The 25,843-nt window shown below is 50.2% G+C and overlaps 2 protein-coding genes across 2 annotated transcripts; both read right to left on the bottom strand.

Annotated features, from left to right (window-relative positions):
* Positions 1-1,066: 1,066 nt before the first annotated feature.
* On the bottom strand, positions 1,067-9,126 carry CSF3 (colony stimulating factor 3). Its single transcript, XM_014833716.3, has 5 exons — positions 3,597-9,126; positions 3,293-3,447; positions 2,778-2,885; positions 2,490-2,636; positions 1,067-2,138 (listed from the first exon to the last, which is right to left on the bottom strand). The coding sequence occupies exons 1-5, from the start codon at positions 3,607-3,609 to the stop codon at positions 1,974-1,976; spliced, it is 588 nt and encodes a 195-aa protein (XP_014689202.1). The 5' UTR covers positions 3,610-9,126; the 3' UTR covers positions 1,067-1,973.
* Positions 9,127-9,276: 150 nt separating this feature from the next.
* Positions 9,277-23,786, bottom strand: PSMD3 (proteasome 26S subunit, non-ATPase 3). The gene is made up of 12 exons (XM_014833715.3): positions 23,227-23,786; positions 20,057-20,247; positions 18,075-18,212; positions 16,690-16,826; positions 15,577-15,767; positions 15,313-15,416; positions 11,924-12,038; positions 11,698-11,817; positions 11,452-11,555; positions 11,026-11,181; positions 9,944-9,994; positions 9,277-9,738 (listed from the first exon to the last, which is right to left on the bottom strand). Exons 1-12 carry the CDS (start codon positions 23,441-23,443, stop codon positions 9,661-9,663), a joined length of 1,602 nt encoding a protein of 533 aa, XP_014689201.1. The 5' UTR covers positions 23,444-23,786; the 3' UTR covers positions 9,277-9,660.
* Positions 23,787-25,843: the final 2,057 nt, after the last annotated feature.

Below are 25,843 nucleotides of genomic sequence, written 5' to 3'. Positions count from 1 at the left end.
TGGGTTAGGGTGTCCTGATCTGACGTTCCCCAACCCGGCCCAGCCCCACTGAGTCTGACTAGCCCAGAGTTTAATCTGTCCTCTCCAGAAGAGGACTGGGGGTGAGGGGCAGGAACTCTCTTTAACCCTTCCTTGCCTGCGCCACACATCTCCAGGCCAGTGTCTTCAGGACCGACCAGAGAGGGATGCCCTGAGTCATGCAGCTGGAATTTTAGTCTTGCTCAGCCAGATCCTGCTTTCTAAGAAGCCAGATGGGGAAGGGAAGTGAGAGGTGACTGAGGAACCGAGGATGGGGAAGCCTTGGGAGAGGGTCTGGGGCTGGTTGGCTGCCTGAACTTCCTGGGTCTGGTGGAGGCACTGCAACTGCCCGCGCTTCTTCAGCTGAGGGCACACACGGGCATTCCACGAGCCTCCAGCCTCCACAGTTCACCCCTCTCTGGTGTGAGCTCAGACCACTTCAGCCCATGAGGCTGAGACAGGCAGGAAGAGGCAGGTCGGCGTGAGATTGTTCCCTGTCGGATCAGGCAGAGCTTGATGAGGGAGAGAAGTGCAGAAGCTGGAATTTGAGTTCTGACCCAAGTTGTCACATTGAACTCAGCTTCTTGATCTGTAAAGGGCACTTCATAATTCTGTGTTTGTGGGCAACTATGGGTATGGATGGGCTAAGGCTGAGGGAAGACGGTAAACTGACAAGCTCTGTGCAAATATTAAATACTCCCTTGCTTCAGGCCAGTGTCTGTCTGCACCTGGCCTGTTAAGGCCCCCCACCTGACCCCCACGCTCTCTCCTGTCCTGGTACGGGTGACCTTTCTGCCTTCTGTCTCCCCACCAGGAGGTGGCTCCAGGATGAGGACAGGGACTGTGCCTGCCTTGTTCGCTGCTGTGCCCCTAGCACTTAGCCCAGTGTCTGCACACAGTAGGTGCAAGATAAATGCATGCTAAAGGAATGAATGTTGATGGGCTGGAGGACTGCCCCCTTTCTCCCTGCCCCTCCTCTTTCCCTCCCTCTGGCCTCACCCACCATTCAACTCCCCGCCCTCTAACCCCTGGCCAGGCACCAGCTGGACTCAAGAAGGAGGGAGGACATTTACTGGAGACAAATACTTTATTATCGTGAAGTTTGGCTACAATGAGAAAGTGGGGGCAGAAGTAGAGAGTGAACAGTTGAGCTTCCCTCTCACACACCCCGTCACATGTCACATAATTCCCCCTCGTCTTTTCCCTCCCACATTCCCAATCCCTGTCCAGCAAGGCAGACAGATGACCATCTGCCCAGCCCTAAAAGGAGTCAGAATTCTGACCCTGGTGGGGTGGGGCAGGTATCACAAGCTTGCCAGTGTCTCTGTAGGGCATCCAGAAAAAAGAGAGAATCAGTGATGCCTGGGCTTCCCTGCTGGGAGTCAAACATGCCCCCAAAATCTTAAATTCCCCAGCAAATTTGTGGGACCCCAGGGTGGTCAAGACTCCAGCTCTGGCTGCCTCTGCTGGGCTAAGTGTCCGTGGGGAAGGGGACGTGAGGGGAAGCAAGGCCTGGCCAGCCTGGCATGCGCAAGCCGAGTTGAGGCCAGAGCGAGGGATACGAGGACCCAGTTGGGGAACACTGCTGTTTAAATATTAAACAGGCCTGTCTTGTCTCCCACGTGGGAGACTTCCCGATGCTTCCAAGGGCCCCAAGGTGGGTACCCTCAGGGTAGGGGGTCCACTGAGGCTCTTCCCAGTGCCCACCACAGAGCCGGGCCAGGGAGCAGTCACAGGAATTAATACTTGGTATTTACCTATCTACCTCCCAGTCCAGGGGACAGGAAGACAGGAGCTTTTTCTCCCTGCTACAGGCAGGAGAATGAAACTTGAAAGTGGAGGGAAGCACCCAGGGCTCTGGGGCTTCTTTCCACTCTTCCCTGTTTTTAAATAGTAAGTTTAAATAAGCATAAATATTAAATAGAGATAAATACAGCGGATGGGGAGGGTTTTGCTCAGGGCTCGGCCAGGTAGCGCAGACCGCGGTACGCCAGCTCCAGGAAGCGCTGCAGGTTGGAGGCAACCAGCACCCCTCCTGCCCGGCGCTGGAAGGCCGAGGCGAAGGTCGGCATGGGGCCATGGGTGGGCTGCACCGCAGGGGCCACCCCTAGGTCTTCCATCTGTGGGGGAAAGATGAGATCAGCAATCAGGCCCTGCTGAGTGAGTGTTACTACAAAGGAGGAAATGCAGAGGGCTGAGGCGCTGTGGGAGATCACACGGCTAATGGTGGAGCCAGGACTTGAACTCAGGTCTGTTCAAGGTCCGGTGACCTGGGGCCTCAGCTTGGGGGTGTGAGGGAGAGCCAGCAGCAAGAGGATCCTGGGATGGGGTGGTAGCTCCCTACATAGAGCCCCTGAGAATGTGCCCACCCCAGCCCTAAAGAACTTCTAGGATCCCCAGGCCTGCAGCATGACCTCTGGGGACCAGCTCAGTCTAGGCCCCTAACACTTGCTCCTCCCAACGAGGCTCACCTGCTGCCAGATGTTGGTGGCAAAGTCGGTGACGTCCAGCTGCAGCATGTCCAAGGTGGGGGCTAATTCGGGGGAGATCCCTGCCAGGGCCTGCAGGAGACCCTGGTAGAGGAGGAGGCCACTGTGGAGTTGGCTCAGGCAGCCCGTCTGGGGGGACAGAGTAGGAGAGTCATGGGGTGCTGCCTGGGATGCTCCTCTCAGGGCCCCAGCTTGGAGCCTGGAGATCTGGGGAACCTTCCAGATCATCTTTCCCCCTTCCCATCGCCCTCCTCCCCTCCAGACGCTCACCAGCTGCAGGGCCTGGCTGGAGCAGCTGCTCAGGAGAGGCTGGGGGATGCCCAGAGAGTGTCCCAGCAGCATGAGCTCCTGAGGGTGGCACAGCTTGTGGGTGGCACACTGGGGATAGAAAGGGTGCTGAGTGAGGGGACCTGATAGGGCCAGGCTGCTCCCTCCATCTCTCCAAGTCTTCCCCTCCCTCTGTGTCCCGCCAGGCCTCAGCCCCATTCCGCTCTCCACCACCACTCCAGTCAGCCCTCCCAGCACCATCCCTAAGAGGTTCTCTTTCCCTAGTCCCTTCCCAGCCTCCCATGGCTCTACCTCTCCTAATTTTCTTCCATTTCCTCCTGTGTCTCTCTTCTCCCAGTCTCTTCCTGATGATGTTCTCTGCATGGTTCCCTTCCTCTCCCTCAGCTCTTACCCTCTTCCTCTCTCCTTTCAGTTCTCTCTTCTGGGTCTTTCCTCCACACCCCCTCCCACAGCATCTATGTCCCCTCCCTGTCTCTGCCCGCCAGCCTCTCACTCACCAGCCTCTCCTGCAGCGCTGCACCATCGGCCTGGATCTTCCTCACTTGCTCTAAGCACTTGAGCAGGAAGCTCTGGGGCAGGGAGCTGGCAGAGCCTAGGGGGGTGGCTTCTTGCACCATCCAGAGTGCACTGTGCCAGAGCAGCAGCTGCAGGACTGAGAGCAGACGGAGGCTCAGGAGACATGCCGTCTGCTCTCACCTGGGTTCCTTTCTGGGGGCCAAGGACCACGAGCCACTGTGCCACTCCAGCCTCCCTCCCATGCCCAGGGCAGGCAGCTCTCCCATCCTGGGCCAGGACACTCACCCATCAGCTCCATGGGGTTCTGGGCAGCAGGCTCAGCAGAGGGTCTGGGTGGATCTGCAGGCTCTGTCAGGCTCTGTCAGGGAACAGCTCCAGAGGCCTTTATACATAAGCCCATGGAGGCCTGGGAGGAAATTACCTGGTGCTGCGACTAAGACTTAGTAATAACTTCCCAGGATTTATGCAAATTTGGTGTCCAGGACAACGCAGGGGGTTGAAACAAAAAGCTGTTTGCGAAAGTTTTGTGAAATTATGGAATCTCTGATTTTTCTTTGACGTCTTGTCCCCCTCAAACTCCCTTCCTTCCCTCAGCCCCACCCAGGCCTGAATTGCCCCAGGGTGTTTGAACAGAACTGCTGAACTCGAGCTGAGCCTCTGATACAAGCCATGGAGGCTGGAGGCTGGTCAGACTGACCGGGGAAGAGGCAGATCCCCAGGCAGCCCCCACCCTCCCCTGGCAGAGCTGCTGGGGCAGCCCCCTTTAGCACTCTCTCTTGGGATCCTCACGCCACCTGCTCCCTAGGCGTCCCCCAGTTCTGAGAGGGAAGGAGATAGTTGCCCCCATTCCTACCCCTCAAACTCCCAGGAGGCTGGTTTCCTGAGTCCCCTCCTGCAGGGCCAGGGGCCTGAGATAGGGACATTGTGGTATGCCTCCTGTCCCCACCCTAAGCTTTGATAGGCACCATCCCAGGTTCCTGTTCCAAACTGGTTAGCTGGGAACTCCCCAATCCCCCCATGACTCATTCCTAACTTTAAGCCCCCGGAATCCTGGCAGAGATCAGAGGAAACCGGATGTCTGTCCCGAATGAAGCAAGACCCTTCGAGGCTCTTGGTTCACCTGACCTTTCCCTTCTTCCCCCTCCCGCACTACCCCTTCCCCCAACAGTGTCCCAGCGCTTTGGAGTTGGGGGTGTGGAACACGCGGCTTCCTGGCCAGGTTCACTGCCAGCCAGAGTGTTATGTGCTGCCCTGAGGTGGAGAAGGGCCAGGGGTGAGGAAGAAGAAACTGCCCTGGCCTTGAATCCTAGAACCATGCAAAGTTAGTGCTGGAAGGGACCTTGGAGTCTGTTCCAACTCTGTGAACTGGGCCAAAGAAGGAAGTGCCTGGCCCAAGGTCATGGGTAGTAGAGTCAGAGTTATACGCGGGCCTCTGCCTCGGGCCTGAGAGTTTTCCACAGGCCATGAGGCCTGCCCAGGGCAGTCTGACAGACCGCACAAAGCTGTCACTTTCTGTCCCAATTTACCCCACAACGTGCCAAGGAACAGAGACCTCTTTGGAGGAGTGGGTGTGTCTGGATGGGCTAGGCCATTCTGAAGCAGGGGCGCCCTCTGGTGGCCACTGCTGACAGGGACTTCACCTGCTGGTCCGTTCCACATCTTGCCTCTGGTCCTCTGTCCTGCCCAGAGGCATTGACCTCCTACTCCACCCTCAGGCTAAGCAATTGGCCACCACACACTGACTGAGCCCAGCACTGTGCCCAGCTCCGCGGGAGTAGAGGGGTGGGTTTAACAGAACTGAAGAGGGCAGAAGATTCACGTTCGCAAACATGCACCTTTACCCTCCCCCAAGGAACCTCCAGAGAAGCCAGCCTGCCCCAGACATCGTGCCGAGCACTCTCTGTACAGTATGGAATGCATTCCTTTCAATAAGCCTATGAGGAAGGTAGTAGAAGCATTTCCCCTTTTGCAGAAGGTGAACCTGACCTCGGAGAGGTTAAGTAACTGGCCCACATAGCAGAACCAAGGTCTGCCCTGTGCCAAAGTCTTAAACTCTTAACCATCAGATCTCTTGACCAATGTTCCGCCTTCCTTACCTGTGACCGGGCCAGCTCTAGATCCAAGCTTTTATCTTCAACTACAGTCCAAGTCTGTCAGATGTTTGGTTCAGAAAATACGTTAATTCTAACAAGGTTGGCCAGAATGGTGAAAGGACTCAAGATCATGATTTCAAGAAAGCAAATTGTTGGGGAAAAGGAGGAGGGGATTGTTGCATGGTCTCAAGGGCTAGAAGCAGCACATGGAAAGGAAGCCACAGCCAGCCAGTGTTCAGCTCAAGATGGAGTAGGCTGCTTCCAGAGGAAGTGAGCTCCTATTCCGGGAGGTGTTCTGGCATCCACGCCACAGGGAGAAAATCTGAATGTGGGCAATTATTGGGCACCTCTTACATGTCAGCCACTTTCCATTACACTTTTGTCATTTCATCCTATCAACCAAGTGGTAGGGTGTGGATTAATCCCATTATAGACAAGGGACGGTCTCAGAGAAGTGAAGGGCTTTGCCCAAGATCCCAGAACCGTGAGTGGTGGAGCCAGGCAGGATTTGCAGTCAGGTCTCTCAAGCCCCTCCATTCCCATTACAGTGCCTTCCTGTTCAGATAGCTGTACTTCTTGATAATGGCTCAATCCAGACTTCAGCCCCACCCTTGGGAGAGTAAAGATCAAGTAGAGAGCGTTCCCAGTCATGACACACACGGGCTGAGCTAGACCTAAATGATCTTCTGGCAAAGGGCCTGGCTCCAGAGACCCCCCCCCCCCCCCAGCTGTTATTCATCCTTCCAGCTTCCTAAGGGCTTTTCCAGGTATTTCTCAATGGCCAGAACTGGTCAGCAACTTCCCCTCACGCTTCCTGTTTTCATCTGGTACTGGGCCTGGAGCATCTTTATAAAGGCTCTAGAGTAACTCACTTGTTGCAGACTTGGCCTGTGGGCCAAGATATGTACACCTTGAGTTAAGGAATAGGTTTTAAATTTTTAATTGGCTGGAAAAAAATCAAAAGTATTTCACATGTAAAAATCATATGAAATAACCCCCAGTGTTCATAAAAAATTTGTTTACATACTGTTTATAGCTGCTCTCAAGAAGGGCAGAAATGAGTAGTTGTGGCAGACCATATGGCTTACAAGCCTAAAAAATGTACTATTGGCCCTTTAAGAAGTTTGCAAACTGTGTGCACAGTACAGAAGTACCAAGAGACACACAGAGATGTCCCCTGCCACACTGTTTCTTATAGTGAACCCAAGCCCACCAGTCGGGGAATGGCTAAACAAACTGTGGTCCATTCATACCACATATGCCTCCAATGCCCCCGGGAATGAAAACTCCACAAGGAAAGGAGTCTGGTTTATTCAGTGGTCTTCTCAGTGCCGGGAAGAGCTCTGGGTACGGTATCAAACTTAGATCCCCAAACCAACACTTAGTGAAAGGCACAAGTGACATTCATGTGACCCAGCATTTACAAGGGTTTAAAAACTCAAAACAATACTACATTTTGCAGCAAAAGTATAAAAATGTAACCTGGAAGGCTACCCACTGACTTCATCAGAGTGGCCGCCCCTAGGGAGGAACGGGACGGGCCTGGGAAAGGAACCAGATGGGCTTCCAACTTATCTGTAATTTTTTTTCTTGGATTAAAAAGCTTGACATGATAACAAAATGCTGACATTTATTAAACTTGAGTGGAAAGTACATGGGTACTTGTTATTCTTTGTAGTTTCCTAATTAGAAAACAAATCTGGAAGGTGGAGAACAGTGAACTCCCCAAGCGTAAAAATGACACTAAGCTTCTCCAGGTAAAGAAAGCCAAGCCAAGAGGGGTGAATTACAGGAAATTTCCAGGCACCGAGCAGACAGAAAAATGGTCCATAGACTCAGGGTGGGCGAGAACCAGGGAATCATGAAAAATGACCCCAACTCTCTGTAACAGGGTGATACACTCTCCAATCCATTACCAACCAAGAAAGGGTCTGAGGCACTTCGGGCCAGATGCTGACTTTAAGATTTACCACCTCATGAGAGGTTGGGCATCACTGGGAATAGTATTAATTCCTATGAGACATGTTAAGCAGGTTAGAAAGAGCCTCAAGCAGCTGCACCAGCCCTCAGTATACAAGTCTCCTTATCACACACTCAAAAAGGTCAGTTTTAGAGGTCAGGTGAAGTGGCCAAGGGCCAGAAGGAAAGCCATGTGGGGACAAAACCCAACCAACCAGGTAAGAGAACCACAGACTGAGGCTGGAAGAAGGCAGTGCAGCCTGACAAAGCGTGACCTGAATTTGGTGTCACACAGGCCAGGGTTCACGTCCCATCTAAGCCTGTCCTCGCATCCTGGAAGGGCACGCAGAGGGTGCTCACCATTAATCCCTGCCCTATTCTTCCTGGAAGGGAATTAAAGCTCTCCTATTAGATTTCTGAATTCGCCTGTAAAATGGGGAAAGGATTGGAATCCTTAAAATAAATGAAAAGCTTGGATGCTGGACTAAAAACATCTACAAAGATGGAGGGGGTAGTTTGGGGAAAAAAGTGCTAATTCACAAAGCAAGCTTTTTTGAGAGTTTCATTATATAGGGAGGTGGCAGAAGCTTAAAGGAAGTGGGCAATGCCAAATCACTGTGACCAAGGCTGGGGTGGGATCAGGAACCAAAGCAAGGCCAGTCTCAAACACGCGTTTAACGGAAATTAGGGATATTGGGGGATGAAAATCTGCAGTTGGTATGAACACATGGCATGCCTTCCCTAATAACACTTTACTGAACCCAGTGTGCCAGGCACTTGGCATGGCCCCGGGAGGACACAAATGCCCCACGCTCTTTAAGAACTTACAAACTAGTTGGGCAGATAAGGCTTTCACACCAACTACCTCCTAAGAGAAGCATTTGATTATCAAGCGAGGTCCAAAAGCCAGGGGCTTAGATCACTGTGTGGCAGGAAGCCTGGAGGCTGTGTAGAAATTAGCAAGCTGGAAAGCAGAGCACTGCAGGACAGGAGAGGCAGAAACCCACAAGGCATCGTTCAGATCAGAGTTCGGCAGCAATAAAGAGTATGAGCACGGCGACATCCCAGGTGCCAGCCGGAGAACACATGAGTACTTCCAATGACCCAATATGGGGAGCATCACTGTTGGTGTCTGGGAGACTCTTGAGACCTGGGCAGGTGCATTTTCCCACCATCCCACCACCCTCAGGGAGCCCCTTCCTGCCTGACCCCAACTCTGTTCTCGGGAAGGAGCCCATCCCCCATTCCATAAGGGTCAACTGGGCAAAACCCTGCTCTCCACCTGCTGCAGCCTCATCAGAATATTCTCTCCTCTGCGAACCTCACCTAAAGGTCAGACTCTTCCCTTTTCTTTGATCCTCTATAAATCTAGACTCCTAATTTTAAGATTTTTTATTTTTCCTTTTTCTCCCAAAGCCCCCCAGTACATAGTTGTGTATTTTTAGTTGTGGGTCCTTCTAGTTAGGGCATGTGGGATGCCACTTCAGCAAGGTTTGATGAGTGGTGCCATGTCTGCTCCCAGGATTGGAACTGGTGAAACCCTGGGCCATCAAAGTAGAGCGCGTGAACTTAACCACTCGGCCATGGGGCTGGCCCCCTAGATTCCTAATTTTAGAGCCAGAGGTCACTAAGCCTAATCCTTTACTTGACAGATGTGGGAAAGGAGCCCGAGGTTTAGTGATTTGCCCAATGTTTGAGAGCCGGTTAGATATGAAACGGAGTAAACTCAGGCCACGCTGCTCCCAGCTCAGCGTCTCTTCCCCTGCCCTTAGCTTCCTCCTCATCTGCAGCCACATCAGGCCCTGAGATTGCACCTGGGGCTAGTACTCTAAGACCAGGAAAAAAAATCTGACGCTGTGTCAATACTGCAGGTTTGAGAGCAAAGCATAATCATTAACTGGTGCACAAAAAGCTTTGGAGAACTTTTTATTGTTTAAAAATCATAACTGAAGCTTCAAAAAACGTACAACCCAACACATGTCCCAATTCCAGTCCCCTACTCCCTGGAGGAGAGCACAGGGCTACTCCCCCCATCTCGCTGCCCACATCACTAACCAGGACCCTGCCCTGGGGAGGCTGCCTGCCCGCCCTCCTGCCCACTGTGTGCTACGTCACCGGCTGGGGAGGGGCCCTGGGGTGAGGTGGGGGTGGCTGGTTCCCTGCACCCCTCAGCCCCTGCATGTATGCAGTCTGTGAGCCGTGTGTGGAAAAAGGGGCCAGTTCCCTGGGCAAGGGACCCCGAAGGGGGAAGATAACGAGCCAATCCCCATTCGCCCACCCCTCCCCAGCCCCCCAGCTCAAGGGAAGCTGTCGTCATCATCCTCCGCCATCTCCTTGGCAAACTCCAAGTCCTGCTGCTCTCGCTCCCGCCGCTCCTGGGGAAGGGGGTGGGGAGGGCCGGGCTGCTGAGGACCAGCCGGGCTGCTGAGGACCAGCCGGGCTCGCTCCCTCAGTGCTTCACCCAGCCTGGCCCATCCCAAGGTCAGGGGCTACCAAAGCTTCAGAGCTGGCCCCGATCTTCCAGAAACTCCCCTCTTCCCTCTCTGCTTTCAGTCTTACTCAAAGAAGAAGGCAGCTTACCTCTGCAGACTCCAAGTCCTTGTTGTACGATTTGGGAGGAAACCTCATGGCCTGAAGCATAGCAGAGACGGGAGCAAGATGAAGAGGAGGCATCAACTTAACATTTATTGTGCTCCTTCTGTGTACCAGGCATTAGATATGACTAAGATAGGTTATTCACTCTCCAATTTAGTCTAGTGGGGGAGCCAGGCATGGAAACTAATTATTACATCACCAAGTGGTAAATACTAAAAAACAGAATTAGGAGGATCTGGAGGTATAAATGACCAACTCTCTCTATAGGGCTGGGAGGGGCACTGCAGTGAGGAGAAAAAGGAGGAAGAATGGACTAGTAGTGGGAATGGAGGAAAGGAATTCCAGGAGAGGAGTCAACTTGTGAAAAGGCCTGGCTGGGTTCAGTGGCGGAGAGGAGGATGAGAAAGCAGGAAGAGAGTAGGGGGAGCGGTCGTGGGAAGTGAGGCTAGAGGCCTGGGCACTGATCACAAAGGGCCTCGTGTGGCCTGTGGAGCACGGCATTTGGCTGATTTTACGCAAGGCAGCAATATCCCTGGTTTCCTGGGGGAAGGAGACCAGGAAAAAGTTCGGCAGCCAAACAGTAACACCACCTAATTCAGTGCGTGACATAAGGACTTAATAGCCTTTTGCGGAACTAGACCCCAGCCCTACCTTCCACACAGTTTAGACTTCCTAAGTGCCCTAACACAGTGATCTCATTCAATCTCGTTGACCCTGCGAAGCAGGCAGGGCAGGTCATGTCTCACTCTCAGCTTCACAGAGTGGGAAAGAGGCTCAGAGAAGGTAAATGCCTCAAATTTGGACACAAATCTAGAACCCTGCACCCAGAATCCCTGTCTGGTCCTCCCTGGCAACCAGATCCTTTAAAAGCAACGGAAGGTGTTGTGAAGGTCCCACAAGCAAAGTGCTTTGCCCCCTCTGGGCCCCCTGCCCTGCCATTCAATGATTTTACAGAGATGGGCTGGGAACCAGGCCCAAACCAAGCCCATCTTCTCCGAGGAATCTCCAGGTGTGGAGGGAGGGGCGTGCTGCTGCCAAGCTCGCCTCTGCAGCCAAGGGCATCTCACCTTGACGGACATGTTGTGGATATCTAGGCAGAAGGAGATGCGCTGGTGGAAGGCGAGCTGGGGCTCCCGGGTGGAATAGATATCAATCATCTCCTTGGACTGGACGTAGCCCTTCTCGTGGTTGATGCTGGCCTCAATGACGCCATCCCGGATGGCCTGCAGGTCCCCAAGGGAGGAAAAGTCACCAGAAAGCCCATCTTCTACGTCCTAGACCTTCTTGTCCCATCCCTTCATCCTCCTCCTACTCTTACACACTCACACACTGTCTCTCTCCGGCAACTTCTGAGTGTCACTGCAGGACCAGCACTCCCTGAAAGGCTATGCCACCGCTTCACCCACCCCCTCCGTGGCCAATCTCCATCCACTCCCACCCCTGAACTAAGGCAGGAACAACCTGGGCCACTGCGGTGCCTGAACCAGCCCCACCTTGGCAACAATGAACTCTGCATCCTCTGGGCTGTCCAGCTGCAGCTTCTGGGCGATGTCGGCCAGGGAGATTCGGGAATAGGAGAGGCTGATCATGCGCACACCTGAAGAGGAAGCAGTGATGGGGTGAGCAGGGTGGGCACAGACCCTTACCTGCCCACGGGCACCCACAGGGTTGTCCCCGTCCCCTAGAGAAGCCTAGTCTAGGTCCTGCTCTCCCAGGGGCTCCCAGAGCCTGACCCATACCTGTCTTAATGACGTTGTGCCGCAGTCGGATGATGAGGGTATAGGTCCCATCTGCCTGAAACTTCTCCCCAAACTGATCCAGGACCTGGTTGAACTTGGCTAGGTTTCCTGTCCTGACAGCTGCAGGGGGGCAAGGAGTGGATTAGATGATGCAAATGGGTATACACATCAAAGAGGCCACAGTGCCAGAGGGTCTGGCAGGCTCCAGGAGGGGGACCAGCCTTACCTTGGGTCAGAAGGAAGTAGGGCATGAGCGAACGCTTGAGGGATGGCTGACGGAACTGTAGCCGGTCCGGGATCTCTCCCAGCAACAGCTCCACCACAATAAGAAGCTTGTGCACCTGGCAGAGTGTGACACAGGAACGCAGTGGGCAAGGAGCTCCACCAGGTGGAAGAGAATGAAATGGGGCTTTGATTCAGTCAGACATACTGAGAAATGGGAAAAGTGGCACTGTGATTAGGCCCATGGAGAGAGGAAAAAGCCCTCAACACCTGTGCTGGGCACGGAATTGAAACCCCGCCTTTGGAGCCAGGCACTCAGCCCTAAGCTTCATTTCATTTGGCCAGTCAGTGCACACACCACTCTGAAAGGGCAACGCTCTGAAGTATAGGCCAGTTGGGCAGGCTCTGTGGCTCAGAAATGGTGAGGGAACAGGGCCTAGAGGCCTGGGGAATGGAATGGAAAGTCAGTCAAAGATGCCGGTTAAGGACACGGATGTTTCTGGAGGAGAGGAGGTGAACAACGTGTAGAACTAGTTATCTGGGTAGAGGCAGAAGCAGAGGAAAGGAGCCTGGCAGAACCTCGGTGAACGAGCTGTGTATGGACGTAGAAGGTTGGCTGGAAAATCGGGCCCTTCCTCCCTCCATAAAACCGTGCGGTATTTCTGAATAGTGCCTACCGTGGATACAGCGCCGTGTAAGGAAAACTGCAGCGGAGGGGACAATGCCCAGCAATTAAGGAGCTTCCCACAAAGTAGGGGCGACAGAACACAGACAGCTGAATCACCCAACAGCAAGTGTCACGAGGGAGGTGAGGGATTAAAATGGGTAGTGGGTGATCATGCCCCTATCTGGGCAAGGGCTCTTCACCCCACCACATACACCCACGAGGCTGCCCTGTCCTTGAGTAATCTGTGAGTGAGGAGAAACCCATGTTAATATGTGCCTTAAGGATTCTGAAAAAGCAGAAAAAGGAGGGAGAACATTTCAGTCAAGGGAACAGGCTGGAACAGAGGCAGGCAAGTGCGAGGACACTCCTCGAGGGAGTATGGGGGCTATCAGGAAGGATGACTGGGGCCAGTCTGGGGACGTGCAATCTTGAATGCCAGGCTGGTTTCAGAGATGGTGACAGAATGCTGAGGTCTAGTCTCCATTCATCAGCTAGGAAACGCTGGGCAACTGAGTCCTTGGTTTCCTCATCCCTAAAATGGGCATAACAACAATACTCCCTGGCCTGTCCACCTCACAAGACTTACGACACTCTACTGGGCAGGCAGTGGAAAGCAATGCAAGCGTCCTGGGCAAGGCAAAGACAGGCCTTGAGCTCTGCTTAGGCAGGCAGTTGTGTGGAACAAGAAATGTTAGTGGCTCGAACAAGGGCACTGGCAATATGAGAGAGGAGGCAAATACAAAAGACATGGAGGCAAATCAACAGATGACTCAGTGACGGGGAAGGAGGGGGAGAGGAGTCTGAGACGATCCCAAGGATCCCAAGAGCAGGAGGAAGGACTGGTGAGGGGCGCCCAGGGGGGTTTGTTCTGGACAAGCTGAGTGTGAGGGACTATCTATAAAGAGATGTGTGGTGGGAAGTTGGATTTGTAGGTCTGGTGCTCTGTGAACCCCCAAATTCATACATTCAAGTTCCTAACCCTCCAGTACCTCACAATGTGACTATATTTGGAGATAGGGCCTTGAAAAAGGTAATTAAGGTAAAAGGAAGTCATATGAGTGGGCCCCAATCCCACATGACTGGTGTCCTTATAAGAAGAAATTAGGACACAGACACGCACAGAAGGAAGACCATTGAAGACACTGGAAGAAGACGGCCATCAACAAGCAAAAGAGAGGCCCTCAGAAGAAACCAACTGTACTGACACCCTGATCTTGGACTGCTAGCCTTCAGAACTGTCACAAAATAAAATTCTGTTGTTTAAGCTATCCAGTCTGTGGTGCCTTGTTATGGCAGCCTGAGCATACCAAGACAATCAGTAACAGACTTCGGTGAAGCACCACGGAGGGGAAACGTTGAGCTATGAAAGAAATAAGATCACCCAAGGAGAGAATGTGGACTTTACTCTGGACAGATAAGCTTTTGAAGGGTTCCACTGTGGACTCCTCTTTATGTCTCTCTTCACCATTCTCACCCTTCCCATTTATACCTAAAGCTAGGTTCTCCACGTGTGCTCTTTTTATCCCATTCCTTCCTGTCTCCTCGAAGGCCTTGGCCCACCACCTATTACTTAAGTCTCTCTGGGTGCAAAGTTCCCCCAACTCTGCTTCTTCTCCTCTCAAGCAGCCAAGCCATCTCTTTCCCAGCTCCCTTACCAACAGGCCATGGGCCAAAGACTTCAGTCCAGCTCCCTCTGCTCCTTTCTGCCACCTGGCTCCACCACAGAAAATTTTGAAATCTTACGCATCCACAGTAAAATCCGGTTTGAAAACACTGCTTTACCCCACAATGCCTCTCCTCTGGTACCTGACACAGTCTATATGTTAATTATTTGTATTTTTAGAAGAAACTTTAGTGTGTGCCTTATATTCTAAGCAATCTAACATCTTGAACATGTACCTTTGTGTCTGAAAAGCTGTTCTTTTCTGTGAAAATCCCACCCATCTTTCAAAAATCAGATCAAATTTAACTTTTTTCTTTAAGATCTCTTTAATTATTTGACCAAAACCAAATCTGGCTTTTTCTGAACTGCTCAACGGAAACGAACCAAATCTCCCACCACACTGACCCATCCTTGCAGCCTGTGCTCTAGGCAAGGGCTCTAGGAGGTGGATGTCGCATCAGGTAGGAGCAGAGGTTGGTAGTTGGGCAAGCTGGGTCCAAATTCTGGCTACCAGGCTCTGTGACTTTACACAAACTTTGAGTCAGTGTTCTTCTTCTATTTCTTCAAAGGCAAATACCATTTCTCATCCTTCTTTTCTATCCCTCACAATGCCTAATATCAAGATCAGCACTCAAAAAATATGTTGTGACTGACAGCTCTTAGGTGGCCAAGGTTTATCTCCGCCTGAGTCAGTCAGCCTTAGGGAGATTTTCTGGGTTCCCTAGCCACAGACAACATTGCTCCTTAACAGGCATGTGAAGGACCAGGTAAGAGCCTGGAGTTTATCAACACAATCCAGGCCCATGCCTGGAAGGACTGTAAGAAGTGCTGGGGAATGAGGAATATTCCAAACCCATCTATCAAGGAGAATATGCTGAACATGAACTGCTAGAGGTGCAGGTTGTGTCTGCTCGAAGTGCTCTGAACAATGCTGTGCCCAGACATCTGATGCAACCTTTCAGCTAATGAAGATGAAGGAAACTTTCCCTGGTCCCTCCTATAGGGAAACAACTACCGTGGTAGCAGGTGAGTAAGTGGCGAAGGGACGAGAACTGCAGCTCACCGTCTGTTTGAAGCCGACAGCTGTGTGCTGAGGAGCCTTGCGAAGGGCATTGGTCATTGTTCTCCGGGCCTCTGAGTACTCCAGCTGGATGGCTTTGATTCGCCCTGGGCGCAGAGAAGAGGAGAGTGGATCAAGAGAAGGGTGTCATCCAAACCCCCTGTAAACCAGAGTGCCAAACGGGCCTCAAGCACCGAGTGCACCACATTTTCAGAAAACGTGCACCAAGCGAGCCAACCTCTGACTTGGGGTTGGGCCCCTGCTCACCTGTGTAGTAGAGGTACCTTGCCCACTCGTTGTTGTTGGCCTGCTCGGGGAACACGGACTTGGACACCAGCTTCTCGGCCTGGTCGTACAAGCTGTAGTGCAGGTAGTTCCGCAGCAGGAGGTTCAGCAGGGTGGCCTGCCCATCCGCATCATGCCGAAGCGTGGCTGTGCGGAGCCGAGCATGCAAGAAGCTTCAAGAAGGAAAGAAAAAAGACGCCAAAGGCCTCAAATCACAACTCTTTGAACTGCCTCTGACCTCTCCATTCTCTCAACTCCTTAAAAAGTGATACAAACTGCTTTTCTGGTTATTCACTAAATGTGTGACTACTCTAGGTGCACAAAGAATGACAAAACTCTGCTCTCAGGGGACTAGCATTCTAGTGGGGGAACCAGACAATGATCATGATAAGCAGTGTATTATGTCGCATGACAGAAGGTGGTAGGGGCTATGGAGACATGAGGGTAAGTGCAACGGAGACCACAGGAGGTGAGGAGGATGGGGGTGATTTTAAACAGCTTGGTCAGCACAGGACTCACTGAAAAAGTAACAGTTAAGCAAAGCCTTGAAGGAGGTAGGGAGAGGAGGATTTGTGGCAGAGGGAAGAGCCAGCACAAAGACTGTAAGGCAGTGTGTGCCTGGATGCCAAGGAAGAGCAAGGAGGCCAATGTGGCTGAGAGAGAGCTGGGGAAGCAGTGGGAGATACAGTCAAGGAGGCAGGAACAGGGGCTGGATCAAGTCAGGCCTTATAAGCTGTCATGAGGACTTTGGCTTTTCTCTGAGGGAAGGGGTAAGGCACTGGAGGTTTTCAGCAGAGGAGTGAAATGTTTTCCAGCCTGTCCTTCTACCTTTGACCTACCAATGTCTTCCCTTGAGGTGGGGTGAGGAGAGCCTGGGGCAGTTCATACAGCCTGGTGGTTATCTCTGTTTCCTCATCTAGTATCAGTCCCTCTCTCAACCCCTCCATGGCCCAGGGCATGTTAACCATTACCCCAATTTTCTGCTGGGCACCTTTTATCTAACAGCTTAACTCTCTCTGCAAGTACACAGCTCTGTGGTAGTGACTGAGCACATCTCTGACCCCAGGGCCGTGCGAGACCCTTGGCCACCGGTACCTGCGCACCACATCCAGCTTGTCCAGGAACTCATAGACCCGGGCATGATAATAGTAACACTTTGCTGCCACGAGGTCCAGGGCCCGGCGGTTCTGAGTGCTGATCTTCTGCATCAGGTCATCAGAGATCTTCTGTGCCTAGGGAGGCAGCCAACAGAGAATCAAGTGGCAGTTCCTCAACAAGTTAAACATGGAGCTATCATATGAGCCAGCAATTTCCCTCCTAGGTATATATCCTAAAGAAGTGAAAACATGTTCACAGAAAAATCTGTACACAAATGTCCACAGCAGCATTATTCATAACAACCAAAAACTACAAACAACCCAGTGTCCCTCACCTGATGAAGGGATAAATAAAATGTGGCATATCCATACAATGGAATATTATTCATCCATAAGAAGGAATAGAGTACAGATAAATGCTACAACACGGATAAACCTTGAAAACATTAGGCTAAGTGAAAGAAGCTAGACACAAAAGGCCACACGTTATATAATTTCATTTATACAAAATGTCCAGAATAGGGTAAGTCCCTAAGAGAGAAAGTAGATTAGTGGTTGCCAGGCCTTGGGGTGAGGGGAGAATGAGGAGTGACTACTAACAGGTACGGTGTTTCTTTTCGGGTGATGAAAATGTTCTGGAATTAGATAGTGATGATGGTTGCACAACTTTGTGAATTTACCAAAAACCACTGAACTGTACACTTTAAAGCGGGTTCAATCACATCTAAAACAAAACAAAACAAAAACCAACCAGTTGGCAAAGCAAGGGAAAAACAAAATATGGAACTGAGGAGTGGGACCCGTCATTTCTTGAGTGTGTGCTTGGGACAGTGGCTGTGACTGACAAAGAAGTTGGCCCCAGCTGGAGGGAGTGGTGGAAGTGTAGTATCCAAAAGGGAGGCGTGCAGTCCCATAACAGCAGCTGCCATTTATTAAAACATTGTGAGAGCTTCCTATGTGCAGCTCATCATGCTAAGTAGTTTTAAACATATTACTTTATTTAGTACTAATGATAATCTTGTAAGGTGGACAGTGTTTTCCCATTTTATATACAGCTAGGAGAAATTAAATTGCCTAAGGTATAGCTGGGACCTGAACCCAGGTCTTTCTGTCTCCAAATCCCCTACTTTCCCCCAAAGAATCCACTATGCTGGCCTGCACCACAGACAGGTAGAGTGGCCACTGCCAGCCCTTTCCCACGGTGCCCGAGCAGGAGTTGAGGGGCTTCCCAGGATGTGGGGTCAGGCGCATTCTCACACGGGGGAAGCCTGGGGGATAGTTAGTAACCCAGTGATATCTCCATTTTTTCACTAGAGACAGCCTCCCCCGCAAACCCCTCGCACTGCCTGGGGCATGTTAATCACTGTCACTGGCCCTGGGTACCTCTTTGTAGCGCTTGCTGTTCATCAGGAAGATGACCATGAGGAGCTGGAGATAGGCTTCCACCTCGGGGAGGAGGGGCACCGACGCAGCTTTTCCTGTTCGAGGACGGAACTGTAAATCGGCTTCTGTGTCCATGGGCTGGGAGAGGATGTGAGTTACCGTGGAAAAGCTCAGTCAGGTCAATCAGAATTTAGTGAACACTTACATATTTTAACAAATATTTATTGAGTGCCTGCGATGTGCCAAGATTTTTCTAGATGCTGGGGATACAAAATAAAGACGACACAATCTCTTCCCGAAGGAAGTCAAGGAGGCTGGTAATACAATACCTACAATAAGGGGTTACAGTAGTATAACAGACATCTTCACAGAAGATGATGGGCACAGAAGAGATGATCTAAGGATCCCTCAAAGAGCCTACAATCTAAGGAGAGAGATTAAATTACCATACCTGGAACCACTGCAAATTCTATCAGATACGGTTTAATGAGGAGATACAATTCTAGAGACGAGATCAAGAATAATGAGACAAAGGGCCGGCCCCATGGCTGAGTGGTTAAGTTCACGCACTCTGCTTTTGCAGCCCGGGGTTCACCAGTTCAGATTCTGGGCACAGACATACACAGCATTCATCAAGGCATGCTGTGGTGGCATTCTACATAGAAGAACTAGAATGACCTACAATTAGGAAATACAACTATGTACTGGAGCTCTGGGGAGAAAAAAAAAAAGAGGAAGATTGGCACAGATGTTAGCTCAGGGTCAATCTTCCTCATAAAAAAAAACAAAAAACAAAAAACACACTAATGAGACAAAATTTTTTTTGGTGGGAAAAGAGGAAATTGACATATACACCGTATTTCTTTTCAGATCTAGTCACCAAAACCGGAATAATGTGTTACAGTTAGCTCCAAAAGTGATCATGTTGGATGAATTTAGAAAAGTCAAGGTTAAAACTATTCCCGGTGGGGTTGGAGGATGGTACTTTCCCCTTTCCAGACAATAAACTCTGCCTTGTTCCACCTTAAGGGATTTTCTGAGTTTTTACATCTATGTTCTCTTTTTTTTTTGAGGAAGATTAGCCCTGAGCTAACTACTGCCAGTCCTCCTCTTTTTGCTGAGGAAGCCTGGCCCTCAGCTAACATCCAGGCCCATCTTCCTCTACTTTCTATGTGGGACGCCTACCACAGCATGGCTTGCCAAGCTATGCCACTGGGCCAGCCCCTGAGTTTTTACATCTATGGAACAGACTGTAACATATGGGGTTTTACAGAGAGAAAGGTGGTGGAAGGGTCAATGAAGTCTGGGCAGGACCTGGACTATACCATGAATGATACGGAGGATTTTACAGCAGAAAGGAAAAGGAGAGGTCTCTCCTGGTGCAGAGGCCACTACCACCATCAGATTAACTTCAGTGGCATGCACTTTGTGCCAGGCACTGTTCTAACAGCTTTATCCCACTCCCCACAAGCCTCTCAGACCTGTTTATCACATTTAACAAATAAAGAAAAGGAGGCACAAGGAGGTTAGGTCATTGCCCAAGTCTCACAAGTACCAAATGGTAGAGTTTGGATTCAAATTCAACTATATCTCCAAAACCTGTGCTCTTAACCACTATTCTATATATCCTCCACGGTGAAGCTTTGGAGGCAAAGAGGAGGTGGCACCGCCTCCTAGAGCAAGGGAGATGTCACCCAACTGGAGGAGAGGGTCCATGCTGGGGGGCAGTGTGAAATGAGTTTGGCTGGAAAGGTCCTGATTCCCAGCTCCTTTCCCTGACTCAGAAGAATGACACTACAGGGCAGAAGGATGGCTCCCTTGTTAGTGGGCAGATGAGTAACAAAATGGGCTACTTCCCTTCACTACTCTGCTACAGCAGGTAATAAGACAGGTCTTTAGGATGGGAAACAACTATATCCTGGGGGTCCGAGATCAAGTCCTCTTTAAGTCAAGGCACCTTTATGCCGGCTTGACCCACCTACCTCTTCCAAGAAGGGTAGCAAGAAGTCTCGAGTGGCATTATTTGAGGTGAAGAAACCATGCACAGCCTTATACAGAACATAGTGGTTGAGGCGGCGTGATGTGGAAGGCAGCATCCGCAGGGCCCTTAGCACAAATCGAGGCTCCTTGCCTGAAACTGCTTTCTCCAGCTGTTTCACATGCTCCTTGATGTCTGTGGAGTACCAGAGGAGGAAAAAACAGTTACTTCCAAGTCTTCCTACTCTCCCATCACTCCAGGAAAGTAGCTCTAGGGAGCCTCTTACAAAGGGGCAGGATGTAGCCAATCACCTCTTTTGCCCTAATAAGTTAAGCAATACTTATGGATTCCATAGATTGACTTTAAGACATACTTAAGGGGCTGGCCCCATGGCCAAATGGTTAAGTTTGCCTGCTCTGCTTCAGCAGCCCGGGGCTCACCAGTTTGGATCGTGGGTGTGGACCTACACACTGCTCATCAAGCCATGCTATGGCACATCCCACATAGAAGAACCAGAATGACTTACAACTAGGATATACAGCTATGTATTGGGGATTTGGGGAGAAAAAAAAAGGGCGGGGGGCTGGGGAAGATTGGCAACAGATGTTAGCTCAGGGTCAATCTTCCTCACCAAAACAAGAAGACTACCTACCAAAATGGAAGAAAAGAGCTACTACACCTTTCATTTAAGAAAAAAAAAAGAGACAACAAAAAATAAAGAGGGGGTGGGGGAAGGGGTAGAGAGTGACAGAAAGAGGAAGAAAGGAAAAAACGATGGAGAAACAAAGCAAACACATGAAGATTTATCACATTTCTAAATAGGAAAAGACTTTCTAAATGTAAACAATGGGAGAAATCGGCCCCCACACACACAAAAGACTGATGACCTCAAGTTCATAAAAAATCCTTCTGGGGGTTGGCCCAGTGGCGCAGCGGTTAAGTGTGCACATTCCGCTTCGGCAGCCCGTGGTGGGGGAGCTCGCAGGTTCGGATCCTGGGTGCGGACATGGCACTGCTTGGCAAGCCATGCTGTGGCAGGCGTCCCACGTATAAAGTAGAGGAAGATAGGCACAGATGTTAGCTCAGGGCCAGTCTTCCTCAGCAAAAAGAGGAGGATTGGCAGAAGTTAGCTCAGGGCTAATCTTCCTCAAAAAAAAAAAAATCCTTCTGAGTAACTGTGTAAAAAAAAGAAAACTATTTGCAACAAATGTGACCAAAGATTCATATTCTTATTCTACAAAGAGCTTGTATAAATGGTTAAGACAAATAAAAATGAACACAGACAATACAAAAAGAGGAAAGACAAACAAGTAACAGATAGGAAAAACATATTTCACTGGGATTCGAATAAGTGCAAATAGAAACATTTTTCAACTAATAAATTAGTAACATTTTTAAAATAACAGAGTACAGGGGCCAACAGGACATTTCTGCTGGTATAATGTAAACCGGAACAGCTTTTCTGGACAACACTTACCACCCTTAAAAACATTCACCCTTTTGATTCAGCCATATAGAGAATCTATACTGAAGAAATACTTATAAAAGTAAATTAAAAACGGGCACAAAGATGACTGTCGCAAAGCTATTTACAATAGAAAGAAACCGGAAACAGATGTTCAAGAATAAAGGGATGCAGTCAATTGGTAGCTTCTTAGCTACCTGTGTATACTTAGCACAGGATGCCTGGGTCACATTAACGATAGAATAATAAGAGCTAATATTTACAGAGGGTTTACTATGTGTTCACCACGTACTAAGCACAGTTCTATGCATTTTAATCTTCACAACAACCCAATGAAGTAGGTACTATTACTCTCATTTACAAAGATCAAGAAACTAATTCCAGAACTTGTAATCTTAACCACTACATCAGGTATTCAATAAATGTCTCTGGAATAAACTGAATGCTCACTAGGTTTATGGATATGTTAAATGAAAACACACAAAATCATCTGTATTCAGTTATGCCTTGTTCCAAACTGTAGATAACTCAATCTCAATTATGAGAAAGCACAGGAGAATTTCACAGGAAAAAATGTTAACCATGGTTGATTTTTTTCCCTGCTACTTAAGACTTCTCATATTTTCCAAAATTTCTAAAATGAACATGAGTGACTTTATAATAGAAAATGAAGTGTTTAAAAGAAACCTATGCACATACGCAGTAAGTAATGCTGAGTGGCACCTTTGCCACTGGCCGACGTTATTTTAGGTAAAAGGCTCTTTATTAGATATGATCCTGTGGCCCAACTTTAGAGGAGGAGCTGATGCAGTCAACACTATCACATCCTCAAAAGCACCATCCAGAAGCATAGCTTTGCTTATCTCAATGTCTTTGAGCTAGTTTCTCATACAGCTAAGTAGAGAGAAAACCCAACAGTCAGGTCCCACTTGATCCAGAACCGGGAAAACAGCCCCAGGGGGACGTTGGGAAGCTCTCACTTTACCCACTCCAAATGTGGGCAGGATGCTCTAAGCAGGAAGAGTGACATATGAACTCGGAGGAACAAGAGAACGCTAGAAAACTGGGAACGGACACCTGGGAAAAAAGAAACGGCGGGACTGGTATATAGTTTAGGTCCAAGGTGAGTATTGGGAATTCAAAGAACGATGACAAAAAGTTGAAAGTGTGTATGTGTTTAAACCGTTTAGAAACAGTAGGAGTAAGAGCTTGAAAGCAGAGGAAAAAAGCAAAGGGGTCGTTTGGGCACCGTAATTAGAGAAATAAGGAAGCAAGACACTAAATAGAAATGGTTCTTTCAGGGGAGTTTGTTAAAGGTAACCAAGACAACGGAAACTTCTTGTACACTCTCAGAACTCAGGGACCAGTATTCTGCGTCATCCTGGCTCCCTCTACACACACAAATACGCACAACCACTGGTTTCTAGAGGGATCAATCATATATCGGTCAGAGGGGAGATCTTAGAAGAGGGAGTCTACAGACCCAGCGAGACCTAGTTCTAGTTGCAACCCCAGGTCAGGGGAGGGGGTGTGTGTGAAGGGAGGAGTCCCGAGCCTGGAGAGGTTGTTATTGGGTCTGGGGTCGGGAGTGTCCGGGTAGCGGAGGCAGGCACTAGCGGTGATCCTAAGGAAGCGGGGATGGTGGAGGCTGCATCACCGGGGCGCTGTCACCCGTGATCACGGCACGTCCCCGGCCCGGGCTCTCGTACCCTCCAAGGTGACAGTGTCCAGCTCTCTCTGGGAGTGCTCAGCCGCCGCCGCTGCCTTGCCGTCGGCCTCCCCCGTTGACGCGCCACCCGTCGCCGCCTCCTCTTTCATCTCCACGTCCTGGGGGGCCGGGGGCGGCGGTGGTTCTTGTTCCCCTCCGCCGGGCGGCGGCTTTGCCTTGTCCGCGCCGCGGCGCCGCGCCGAGCCCTCCTGCTTCATGGCACCCGGGGTCGCGGCCTAGTCCGGAGACCGAGACCGGGGCCTCCAGTGAACGCTCGCACCAGAGACCAGGAACTGAGCCGGGATGCACACGAGCGCGGGCTCGCTCGCGTCGGGCCGCACGATGACGGAGCAGCTGCAAACCCCTTCCCGGCGCTAGGCCTTCTGGGAAACGCCAGGCCCGGCGGGCCGATGGCCGAGTCAACAAAGGGGAAAGAAATCAACAGCCGAAGTGCAGGATGGAGGCGGATTTTCGAGGGAGGAGCGCGGGGAGGAGCCTGTAGGGGTTCATGGGGCTTTCTTTGGAGTGCCTTAGTGTATTGATTTTCTTTCACGTTCCTCTCGAGTGCATTTCCGGGCATGTCCACAAGAGGTCCCCTCAGGCTCCAATCTGGGTTGCACCAGACTCTAAGAGCGCCTCGCCCAGCGTGGAGTGGCTTGGGCCTATGGGAGCGCAGGGTGTGATGGCGGGTTTCTTGCCCAAACTCGTTCTATTTGCCCCCTGCTGAGGTTGCCTTTTTGAGTTCCGAGAGTGTTGTGCTCAATGGCGGTCCGATGCTTCCGGCTTGAGGGAAATAAAGAAGCTGCGAAAGAGGGATGTGGAGCTAGGCTGTTGGGCTTAAAATAAAACCAAACTAGAGAGTAGGAAGAACCCTGTGGGATTCAGACCTTCTTGTTAGATTTTAGCTAGTGCTGAAAAGAAGGCATAATATCTTTGCAGCCTGGGAGTGCGGAGAGGGGGAGGGTCCGTTTGTGTACAGTCACTCCAGTTTAATAAAAGATAGGGGCCGACCCCATACGGCCCAGGGCTTGCACGTTCAGGGGGAGGAGCGAGGACAGACAGCTCCAGAATACAGTCTGCTGGAAGCTGTTTTCTGGGCTGCTGTGTACTGTGGGGCCAGAGGAAAGAGGGTGTAAGCCCCCATTGGCAGAGGCTTCAGGGAGTCCGTTGGGGTGCCTGTACTGCATCCAGACAGACACTAGTGAAATGGGGATCAGAATAATAGTGTACCTAAGGAGAGCCTGAGAATCTCCCAGGGGAGGGAGATTGGACCAGAAACTGTGTCCGCGTATTTTTCAAAGGAATTTTCCAGTGATTCTGCAGGAGGAAGACACAGGTCGCAATTTCTTAAGACACAAAACAAAAACTCCCTCCCTATCTTGGAACTTTTATCCCTTCCATAAATGAAAGTCCTAAGTTTTAGACCAGGTCAGACTCTACAAGACAATCTAGTCCTGTTGTAAGGTCCTAGAGGGCAGAGAATATGTTTTGACCATATTCTCCTTTATATGGAGAGAAGATATTCTTTGTATCTTCCTTTTCATACTATCGCAGCAAATAGCTCCTTGCACTAAACAGCCACTTGCTAAATGGAAAAATGTGTGCTCTAGTTTTAGGAAATTGCCTTGACCAATGCCTCCCTAACTGCCCCTAGGGCTGAGGGACAGATAACAGGACTTTTGAATCATCACTGAAATAAACTCATTAAAGCCTCTTCTAACACCGTATCTGCAACTGAAGGTGGGCGAGAATGGCAGAGGAAGAAAACAGACAGCCTTGCTGTTCATCCTTATGAAGTTACCCTTCTGGCTAGTTAGGGTGTTAGCTCACTTCTTTACTAAGTTTACGTCACAAGAGAAAAACAATCAAGTCAGCAGATCGCTCCCCAGTATGTCCTTGAGTAATAGAGTGAGATGTTGGAAGGTGCCCCAGAATGGGGGATGGTGGCCTAACGCAAAGCTTTTGGCACGGGCTCATGAATTCTTGGTGAGTGAGGGAACTAGTCTGGGCAGGGGGTGGCTAAGAAGGGGGAGAGTCTGCTTCCTGGGGCCAAAAACCTGGGAGAAATTATTCCACCTATAAAACTATTCTATAAGAGATTGGTGAAAGATGTTAAAATTCAGCTTTAGGCAGAGGAGGATGGTATGAACCTAGCAGTTTTATCAGATTACAAGATCCATATTTGCAGGTCCGTCTGCCAAGCCTACCCACGTCACTTCCTCCCACAACCACTCTGACTGAGGGCAGAAGAGGGAAAGGTGAAATAAGAAGAGAATATCACAATTACTTTTCAAAAGTTTTGGGTCAGTCTTTTTTTGGAGTACTATTTTTCTTAAGATTTATCTGCACTTTCTATTCAATAGACTTGGAAGTTGTCTTATTCTTGTTTGGGGCTTGTACCATATATCTCTAGGTCTTTGCCTTTCCCAATCCTTCAACCCAAGTCCAGAGGACCCCAAAGACTCCTCTTTGAAAACAAGCTACTTTGATGATCTTCTCACTTTAGAATCTAGATTCCAAATTCTATACCCTGATAGTTCTTCGAGCAATTTCCATCTGGCCTGAAGATGTACATATGATCTATATGTAGCATGATAATGTCTATTTTTTTCCTGGCA

The sequence above is a fragment of the Equus asinus genome, chromosome 13, assembly GCF_041296235.1.
Source record: "Equus asinus isolate D_3611 breed Donkey chromosome 13, EquAss-T2T_v2, whole genome shotgun sequence".
NCBI classification, from domain to species: domain Eukaryota; kingdom Metazoa; phylum Chordata; class Mammalia; order Perissodactyla; family Equidae; genus Equus; species Equus asinus.
This window is presented reverse-complemented; position numbering and strand designations above follow the sequence as displayed.